The sequence below is a fragment of the Phyllostomus hastatus genome, unplaced genomic scaffold, assembly GCF_019186645.2.
Source record: "Phyllostomus hastatus isolate PE091 unplaced genomic scaffold, TTU_PhHast_1.1 phas_contig_210, whole genome shotgun sequence".
Taxonomy (NCBI): Eukaryota; Metazoa; Chordata; class Mammalia; order Chiroptera; family Phyllostomidae; genus Phyllostomus; species Phyllostomus hastatus.
Window position 1 is genome coordinate 1855942 of NW_025333737.1, and position 10307 is coordinate 1866248.

The following is a 10307-nucleotide window of genomic DNA, read 5'->3' on the forward strand; positions in this document are numbered from 1 at the left end:
GGGGGTGGGCACGTGAATAACGCCCCGCTTTAAGTGAGGGCGTGGATATGAAGGCGGTACCAGAGTACATCCTTTTCCTTCCTTGCCTCCCAAATTAAACGTGACCAACCAGTCCACATAGTTCTGTAACAGACCCCGGACACCTTCAATTTGCATTTTTATGGGTCTGCAGACACCATCCCCTGCTCCCACTCATTCTTCAGAACCATGACAGCTGCCCTGGGCAGGGGATAATTACACTCATCCTTTGAACGCATCTCTGCTTGCTTCCCAGACCCAGTTTTGGCCCAGCTCCTCTGGATCCCCAGTGGCTGGAGTTACAGCAGAAGTCCTCAGTTCAGAAACCACCCATCTTCCGAGGTCCTTAACCTACCCCCAACACCAAATTTCTTGGTCCCGCCCTCTCCTTTTCCCCTCTTACAGTGGTACAGGCCTTTTGGGCACACAAATCACATGGCCAACTGGTGGCAGAATAGTTCTTTTCCTAATTGCTACCCTTTCCAGAAGACCACAAAATGACTTCTGAAGAGGGTTTCAGTGAAAAAAAATATACATATCTTATAATTTTTCCACTTGGGTGGTTTCACCTTTGAACTTAGCAGATTTCAGGGTGGAGAAGCCCAGTTATGAACATATTCCTCCCAGTTTGATTTGATCTTTAAGACTCCAGCTGAGTCCAGTTTCAGTGTATCTAAGCCTAGACTATCGATAAGACTCAAGAGAGACAAGATGAAACTCAAAATGAGAATTTTATTATAATTTGTATGTTATAAATACCTAAGAAACTATTTTCTTTACACCGTTATTGCCATAAACATCTTAGCTTGTATATAATTTCACATACTTGAAAAATGTGTTTCTCGGCTCTAGCCCCTAGAGACCCCACCCAGTGGAGGCCCAGCTATTTAATGATCTACAAAGATCAGAAGTTGCTGATCTTCTGCAGCAGGGTTTGGCGCCGCTCCTCGGGGCTAATGTTCTTGGCAATGGACTTCAGGAAGTGCTGCTCATTTACCTTCTGGAGCAAGGCACTAACAGAAGGGTTGGTCTTGCACAGGGTTTCATAGCAGGTGAGGATTTCCAAGGCTAGAACATACAGTGGCTCGCACACCTCCTGGCGGAGCATGGCCATGATGTGCAGAGCATGACAAAATACCTGGGTATAAAAAAACAGGACTTCCTGGGTGAGGTCCTGTTCTTGTCCTTGGGCCCATGGGCCAACCGATTGTGTCAACCTAACTGAGTCCAGGAGGCTGGTCAGACTGCTGCACAGGAGTTTGACCACATGGCTCCAGCCTTCCATAGGAAGCCAATTCCGACAACTCTGGCTGCAGAGAAACTGGAAAGTTCTCAGGAGGAGTACAGAGAGCTGGAGCTCCTGTGCCAAGGGCTTCAGGTTGAGCAGAGGAACAAACTGGATATATTCCAAGCTGTAAGGGACATGCAGGAGCTGTTTCTCCAGAAGTCTCCTGGTCAACTGGAAGAGGCACTGCCACTCCTGTGTGCTGCACCAAGGCATGACTTGTACCAGGGCTATCAGAAAGCCCTTGCTGAACAACCTGACCTCCTCGGGGTTGCCCACAGCCACCACCAAGAGGGAGAGCATCTGCTCAGAGACACTTCTGGAGGTGCAGCAGCACTCCATCCAGGCCAGGAGCCCCGTGCCTGGCCCGTACCCAGGGTGGGCCTGGGAGGTCCACTCATCCTCAGAAAGCTTACAGATCTCAAAAAGTGTGGCTGGCACCTCACACTTGAAGTGGCCCTCAAAGAATTTCTTCAGTCTCAGGCCCACAGTCCAGTCTAGCTGCTCCAACTTCCGGTGAAGCCAGGACAGGGATTTGATCCAGGTGTCTGGGGAGAAGGTGTCAGCATTAGCTGATACGATCTCACAGAGAAGCTCCAGGATGTGGATCACCAGATCCTTCCCATCCAGAGAGAGGCACCGCTTCTCCCTGGGGAGCTGCCAGTACTTGCTGAAGCTGTCCAGGAGCTGGCACAAGCTGAAGATGAGGGGGAACGGAGAGCAGGTCTGGAGCCAATACTCCTCAAAGCAGACATTTGCTTCCAGAGTCTGGATGAAGATCTTCAGACTGAGGTCCACCTCTTCCACATCGAGCATCAAGAAAGGCAGGACGAATTCCCTCAGCACCTCATCTGGCTCAAGAAGAGCAGCGACCGGAATCCCCTGGGGCTTCACAGGACTCATCAGACATTGCAGAAGCTCCAAAAACTGCTTTTCTTCCTTGGGTGTAGAGAACTTGGTCCAGACGGTCTCTTTGAGACATGACACCACAAAAGTGGTAGATGGATTTGGACCCTGCTCTTCCGTGAACTTGAGGGCGGGGAAGGCGGTGAGAATCTGAGCCAGGAACCTGTGGGTGCCGAGATTGGCCACAGCCATGCCGCACATTTTCTTCACCGTGGTCTCCGGGTGCAGTAGCACCAGGCGGGCCACAGACGCTACAGCTTTAGCCAAGCCCTGTTCGGACGCACTCTGTGCAAGCTGGTTAAAAGTTGTGTTGAGGTCTTCCTGAAACCCCTCCAAGTAAGCCAACAACTTCTCAGAGAGGCCCCTTCGCCCCCAGAAAACCAGGACACCTGAGAGGACTTTATTTTTGTCTGGCAGGGACAGGTCCGCATAACATTCAAGGATCAAGTTGATAACTTGTTTGACCCGAGATTCGGGGATGGCTCTGTCTGTTGTGCTGACTTCTGCCACTGTTTCCAGTAGCTTTAACACCAAATCTGGCTCCCGGAAGAGGGTCTGGTTACTAACCAGGCAGGCTAGCCACTCGTCCGAGAAGGCCCACTTCTTCTCAGAAGCAAAAATGTAGCACATTTCCATGTGCCGATCCATCTTCTGCTCGATAATGGCCATGGCAATCGAGGCGGTGATGTCCTTCTCCACGCCCTTGTTTAGTACCCTGTTGGTCTTCCTCAGGAAATCCCCAACGCACTCTGCCACTTCAGAGACCACCTGCCTCTCCTCCTTGGACAAGCTGGTGGTATCCAAGTAGACCTTCAAGTTCTGGCTGAAGGAAGTCAGACTGTCACACAGCCGGTAGCTGTCATAATTTGTCCCCTGGGTACTGCTAAGCATGGCCTGCAGCTCCTCCCCCCACTCTCGAAGCAGGCTGCGCATGAACTCAAACCCAAGGAAAACAGTTTCACTCGGGAGCCTGGCCAGCGAGCTCAGGTTGATGTCCCGTTCTGCCTCCTTTACCTTCTCTGCCAGGGCCTGTTGGTGATATGGGTTCTGGGTGTCTGAATTCCACACGGAGATCACCGTGGCCAGTTTGTCTAGGTACACAGTCGCAGACACTTCCTGAGGGTCGTCCTCCATTAGCGCAAACACGGTCAGCATGTCAGCCAAGTTGGCTAATGCACAGCACTTCATCCCAGGACACAGGATTCTGTTTTGAATTTGCTTCAGCCCACTGAGCAGCATGGCCAACAGGGGCATGGTGGGACACACATCTGGATCTGACTTAAACCTCTTTGGAGGGTGGGAGAACTCATCTGAGGAGGACAAGTACTTATGGGCCATTGCCCTGAACTGGGAGAGCAGGGGGTCCTGCTGGCCGCCCTTGTGCTTCATCATTTCCCACCAGACATCAAGGAAGAAGGCCACATCCTTTGAAGAAGTGTCAACAGCCATGTGCTCCAAAAAGTGCTCCAGTTCTGCACGGCAGATGGTGGTGGGGAGGGCCATCAGGAGCTGGATAAAGAGTCCGGAAGCTTCCAGGGACTTGAGCAGCTCAAAGAGGACCGTGTGATTAATGGTAGGGATCATGTTGCCTACCGAGAAGAACACATCTTCCTGCCACCGAGTTTCAGTGTCAGAAGGGGTGACAGGGAAGGGCTGAAGAACCTTGGCCCAGATGATAACCAGAGCTTTCCTCCTCCAGGCCAGGGGCTGGGAGCATGCTGTGGCGGAGGAGATCTCCCTCAAGGCCTCCACGATGGGCCGCCCAACATGCTCCCAGTCAGACTTTGTCAATTCTGCCAGTGCTTTGGGACGGAACAGCTGCTCGGCCAGCAAAAAGCCCCCATGCAAAATAGCCATTTCTTCACAGATATTCAAGGGTCCTGCACGGAGAGAAGCTGAGTAAGACAGAGTGTGGGGAAAACTTTCAAAACAGTAAGCAGAGGTTAGAAGGAGAGATAGCAGTTAGTAAGCTGGCTGTCACGATCGAGGTTAGAGATGAATTCTAAATAGGCTCAGTGGGAGAGGGGGAAGAAAGTGGTGGTTCCAGGAGCCACTGCAAAGCTGGAGTCAAAAGGACTTACCCGAGGAATAAAAAAGGACTCCCAAACTCTCTAGGTGGAAACTGGAAAGACAACAGGCACCACTGGAAACAGGGAACACAGGAGACTCAGACAGGTTCAGAGGAAACGCTGTTAAGTTTTGGTTATTTAGAGTTGGAGGTATAACAGTAAGGCAGGATGCCCTCCACCAATGGAAATGCATGGTTGAAGCTCAGGAGGAAAGTCAGAGGGGATCAATGGAACCAATGAAGAGAATGAGATCCCGCAGGAAAAGCTGGACTACAGACGCTAGAATCCCCACCCCCCACCAAGCAGAAGACGGGCCAGCAGAGGGTGTGGGGAAGAAGGGTTTTGAGAGAGAGAGAGCACAAGGACAGTATCAAACTACAGGGGCCACCAGATACATGTTGCAGGACACGAAACTGAGCTGTGCGCACAGAAGCAGTCAGACAAACCCTACCTCCTGCCTTGTCTCTTATAGCCTTGTCCTGCAAACAGCTTTCAATTGTCCTGCCTTCCAGGGAAACAATTCACCCCATGGCCTCTTCCATCAAGAAGTTACTCATGTCCCTGATTCTCTGGTAGAAACCAAGTGATATACCGAAAAAAGAATGCACTACATTAAAACAGAAAAGCCCTTTCTTCAGTGAGCCATGAACTCAGAGGCTTATCAAGAAAGGTCTTGGGATTTTTAATCAGACATGAGTTTAGCTCGGCATTTAAAAGCAGTGTGGTCTTGGACAGATGACTTCTCTGAGCCTCCCTTCTGTATGTGTGGGGATAATGCAAACTTCATGTAATGACTGCGAGGATCAAATGATACACCCTAGTCAAGCCCTTGGCACTGGGTTGGTGCTGTTAGCTCCCAACGCCATCTCCCAGGGATGGTGAGCGTTAAACAAGACACGGCTACACTAAAAATCAGGATACAAAGAACCTGATGAAGTGCTCAATAAAATGCTGGTTTTCCCTAAATCTTTCCTTTACTGACAGGATCACCCTTCTTGTCCTCCCTGAACTCAGAAACGTGAAAAGACGTACATCTTTCTCAGAGGTGTTTCCTTAGAGGTGTAGCCGTACACCGTACACCTCAGAGGTGTAGTTTCTGACGCCCAGAAACTACATCAGAGCACAAATACTGCTTACCATTCCATATTCCTGACTCCTCTCAGTCCATCATATCCCCAAGAACCCATCTTCCCAGGCCTAGACTCCTGATTCCAGCAGACTAAAGAATATCCTGCTCCTTCAACCATTTATGGGAGCAGCAAAAGGCCAAGGGATCAGCACTTCTATGCTGCCCACTGGTGAAGGCTATCTATCCACCTTGGCTCCCAGGGGCCCAGGCTGCCTCCCAAGGAGGGTTGGGGTTGCTGAAGGGGTCTCTCTGCGGGTTCTAGACCTCCTTTCTGGCTCAGGCTACTCTCCAGGGCATCAAAATAGGTTCCCTATGACTGTGAATTTAATTTTATTACGCTGTCAGCTCAGCTGAGATGTCTGGCCCTCAATGACTACTTTCCAGAGACACTAAGTAAATGCACGTGGCACTTACAGGAATAAGCCCCAGGAGCATTTATTAATAGCCAGAAAACTCCCCAAGTGTTTTATCCCTACTGGGGTGCTTTTGAGTGCCCACTCCTTCATACCGTTGCTCTGGGCCAGGCACTGTACATGTGGTATGCATGTAAGATCTCTTTAAATCTTCAAACCGACCTTTTGAGGACTATATTTTTCCTGTTTTATATAAGAGAACACTGAGACTCAGAAACAAGTTGCTCAGGATGTTGCAACTACAGAGGTGTTGGGCAGAAATCACCCACAGGTGTAGGGCTCCAAACTCTTCTTACCAGTCCACTGCTTAAGAGCTGGCTGCAGCCAGGGACCAGAACTTTTCTCCACAGCCTAGTATTACTGGCACACCTTGGGGTGCCTCACTCCAGCTTTCCCAGAGCAGGCTTCTTGGTCTTATCCTCTTAGGAGTGTGTCCAGAAGAGTAAAGAGGCTGGGTAAAGAGCCACCGATTTATACCAGCTCCTCCCCCACTTCTTCCAAACTTTGCCTCTGAGGATTCTGAAGAAGGTGCACGTGCCATCTCAGCTGCCACAACAGCTCCCCACAACCGCTAGTCTGATGAACGTTAGCTGCGTGCAAGGCACTGAACAGGGCACTGTATGCATGTGATCTCAATGAAACCTCGTCAAAACTCTCAAGTGGATACATTATCATATCCGTTTTATCTATGAGCCTGTCATTTGCTCAAGAACTTATCAGACATTCAACAAATGAGACAGTCAGGCATCCGGGATTCCTCCGGGCATCCTCTAAGCCCGGCATTTTCTAAAGCACGTGCACGAACCCTCTGCACTGTCAGGAAATCTAACCTCACACCCGTTTGGCCCCTCACGTGGAAAGGGGCCGAGGGGGGAAGAGACAAGCCAAGGAGCAGTGCGGCCAAGGCTAGACCCGAGTCTCATGACCCCTGGTCTCCAAAGATACCCCAACTCTCCAAACCCCCTCCCCCACCCGGAGATTTCCTTAGCCCGGGTCCACTCAGCAAAGCCGTGGTCTCCCATTGCGGGACCCGGCTCAGGTGGGCTCAGGGAAGGGGAACCCCGACACCCACCTAGGTCCATGGCGGCGTCGCAGGCAGCAGCGCGGCCGCCCCTCCCCCGCACGGCGGCGAGTACTGCGCAAGCACCACGGCACAATGGGCGGTCCCAGGCGGGCGGGACAATTGGCCGCGCCTTAGTCTTCAGCCGCAGTCACAGCTCCGGCTCCGCGCGGTTCAGCAGCCGGCTTCCTCCGCTCCGCGCGCAGGCGCGGTCCTTACTTAAGAACCCGCGGCGTCGAGGCCGCCAAACCCACAGCGCCTCCTATCGGCCCTAGGTATGCAATCCGCCAACAGGCTAGTACCCGTTTCCCCTCTGGCCGCGCAGCGTGCTCCCCCGCTCAGGTCTCGACCTTGGCCCCTCTGCCCGGCCCTCTCCATTTCCGCTCAGCCATCCATCTCCAGTTTCCTGTCCAGCCTTGCTTCTGGACCCCAGTGGGTCCCTGACCCCCCATTCTGCGCCACCCAGTAACCCCACACTGAATGTCCATTGCCAGGCTGCCCACTAACCAGCACGGCCGCGCCCCTCTGTAATGACAAGACTTCCTCCCCCGAAGCGGGTCTCACACAGACCACTGGGCACCACAGCCTCTTAATCGCCCCCAGGCTCCGCCTTCAAACCGCAGCTGCAGCAGCTCCTTAATTTTCTGTTATCGCAGACACCTTTGAAAGGTTAATGGTTGTCCTCTCCAGAAAATGCGCTGCGTGAGCTAGAGCCAACCACTGTTGGGGGAGATCCAAATCAGTGGGCCCCAGTTTGCAATGTGTACTTTGTAAAAATATTTGATTTCTCACTGAGAACACACAAATATTTTGTGTTCTTCCCATATCACCCTGTCTCCTTTTCTCCCTTCCCCTTGTACCCAGACTTAATCACCAGTCTCGAGTGTTTTCTAACTCGCCACCCTCCAGCTTCTAGCGCCAGGTATCACTAGAAGAGACAGAAGGGCCCAGCCTCAGTTCCTGCAATGGGCCAAGTGGAATTTGAGCTGGCCTGCGCTGCTGTAAAGCAGTTGAAGGGACCTGTGAGTGATCAGGAGAAGCTGTTGGTGTATAGCTTCTACAAACAAGCCACCAAGGGCGACTGCAACATCCCTGCCCCGCCTGCCACAGATGTGAAAGCCAAGGCCAAGTGGGAGGCATGGAACAAGAAAAAAGGGATGTCCAAGATGGATGCCATGAGGGTATACATTGCAAAAGTGGAAGAACTGAAGAAAAAGGAAACTTGTTAAGGACAAAATGCCAAACAGGATGAAATACAATAGCACGGCTCCTCTGGTAGGGAAATGAAATGGGCTTCCTAAAAGACCTTGCTGGCTGAAATGTCTGGAAACTGTAGCGACCATAGCTGAGACATCAATAAATTAACTGCATGAAAGTGTGTGTCTGCTGTTGGAAAAGCAAACTCAAAGTGACTGAGAGTCCTGGGGAGCTGTATTTTTATACACTTGATAAATGTATAAAAAGCATCTCTCCTATAGGGAAAATTCCATCAAAACTGGCTTTCTGTATGATTCCATGTTCCCAGCCTTCCTGTTCTCAGATCATATGTAGCTATTTGGCTGAAGTAGAGAGGTGGGGAGAGAATCATGCTATGAAAATGCCCAAGGTTTGAGGTCAGTGAAGAGGCTGCACTTCTGGGGGAGGGGGAAGCAGTGCTGGGGGAGGCCCCTTATCTCCTCAGGGGCTGCCCATTCACTACTAACCCAACATTAGGGAGGGGGAAAGGGCTGTTTTCCAAAAAGCTCAAGTCAAGCCCTACTACCAAAAGCCCCTACTGGAACACAGGCCTGATGAAGTTTATGTTTTGAGGGAAATGATGCATCACAATGAGGTAATTGATGCATCACAATGTTAGGGAAACCCCTCCCCCCACCCCGCCCCTGGGGGTCTTGTTACTTTATGGTTCTTTTTGCCCACCACTGTGTTAGGAACCGTGGCTCTCAATGCCAGTTTGGTAAAAAAAAAAAAAAAAAAAAAAAAGAAAGGAAAGGAACTATTTATTCAAGTTATACAGGTTCAGAGTAATGGCAGAATGTCGCCGTTAAATCCTAAAGTCCCTTTAAAACACCACAAACACACACACAATCTTGAATCCCCTTTCCAAACCAGGCCAGTCAGGGGTACCATAGCTCAGGAAAAGAAATAGAAGTCCTAGCTTGGCTAGGCTCCTGTTCTTAATCCAAAGCCATATCCTCAAGGTGGTCAAGAGAGCCACCTCCCTCCCGCTCCCAAACAGTGTGGTAAAAACCCCAGAATGGCTGCTGTGCCTGGATTTAAATCCCTGCGCACACCTTCCTCCATAACCCCATTTCTGACTCTTCCCACACTGGTTTACCCCGGTCAGCAGTCTGCCTTCTGCCTTTCTCGGCTGCCGGTGGTTATGGGGTAGCTGCCTCCAAGCCGCTCTCACAGGCACGGGAAGCCCCTCTGGCTACATGGCATCAAGGGTTTGAGTGCTGCCCCTCACCCCCCCCCCCCAAGGGCAGGCACTGCTTTTTAATTTTACTAAAACACTGGCCAAGTCCTTCAGATATGCAAAGTAGCTACCAATGGCCCTGCTTTGCTTGTTTCGCTTGCCTCATCCCCCAAGCGATAGCAATGGGGAGGTTTTGAGATTTGGGGGGTACTTCAGCTCAGCACCCTGTTACAACACAGCAGCAGAGAAACACTGGAGCAGATGGTTTCAAAATCCCACCTCTGAAACACTCATCTAAGGCCTAGCAACCAAATTTTCTTGGGACTGATTTCTACCTGGGGGTGTTTGTGGGACAGTATGTACATGCACGTAAATGGGATTTTAGGAGCACAGCCAACCCTTACCCATGCAAAGGCGAGTGTCTGAGCTTGGCTTCTACCCCTTAGTACTGACTGTCATGCAGGTAGCAACTCTCAGCGCTGCACTTCGATAAGCAGTGCTCAATGACATTCGCAGAGACATTTCAAAGCAACAGGTCTGCAGTGGTAATAGAACTTCCCAATCCTTTCCTTCAATTAAAAACTATTTGCACAAATCATGACATAGGGTTATCTCCAGCTCATGGACCATTAAACAACAGAAGCAACAACCATAAAGACTTCAGAGGAAAGTCAAAGGAAACCAAACCTCATTGGGTATCTTTGAGATCTTCTGTTAACGTATTTGCAGGAAGTTGCTATAGACTAAGCATATTACTTAAGAATGAAGTACACCCAGGACACACAGTGACTGAAGATCTTTATTCCATGGAACAATAAACTGGGCAAGGGCCACACAGTACAAAAGTTGTATTGTTCTCTCTTCTTTGGAAGGTACACATTTTGATGCTTTTAAAACCACGACTTGCATTAAATGTGAATAGTAATATTAGCCCTGGCTGGTGTGGCTCTGGATTGAGTGCCAGCCTGCGAATCAAGGGTTGCTGGTTTGATTCCCGGTCAGGGCACAGCT

General features: G+C 50.6%; 1 protein-coding gene across 2 annotated transcripts; it reads right to left on the reverse strand.

Moving 5' to 3' along the window:
- Window positions 1–599: 599 nt before the first annotated feature.
- GEMIN4 (gem nuclear organelle associated protein 4) lies at window positions 600–7046 on the reverse strand. Of its 2 annotated transcripts, XM_045837336.1 has the most exons (3): window positions 6893–7028; window positions 4730–4847; window positions 600–4089 (listed from the first exon to the last, which is right to left on the reverse strand). In XM_045837336.1, exon 3 carries the CDS (start codon window positions 4064–4066, stop codon window positions 923–925), a length of 3144 nt encoding a protein of 1047 aa, XP_045693292.1. In that variant the 5' UTR covers window positions 4067–4089; window positions 4730–4847; window positions 6893–7028; the 3' UTR covers window positions 600–922. The 2 variants fall into 2 exon arrangements, with proteins under 2 accessions (XP_045693292.1, XP_045693291.1); XM_045837335.1 differs by lacking the exon at window positions 4730–4847 and having other exon boundaries at window positions 6893–7046.
- Window positions 7047–10307: the final 3261 nt, after the last annotated feature.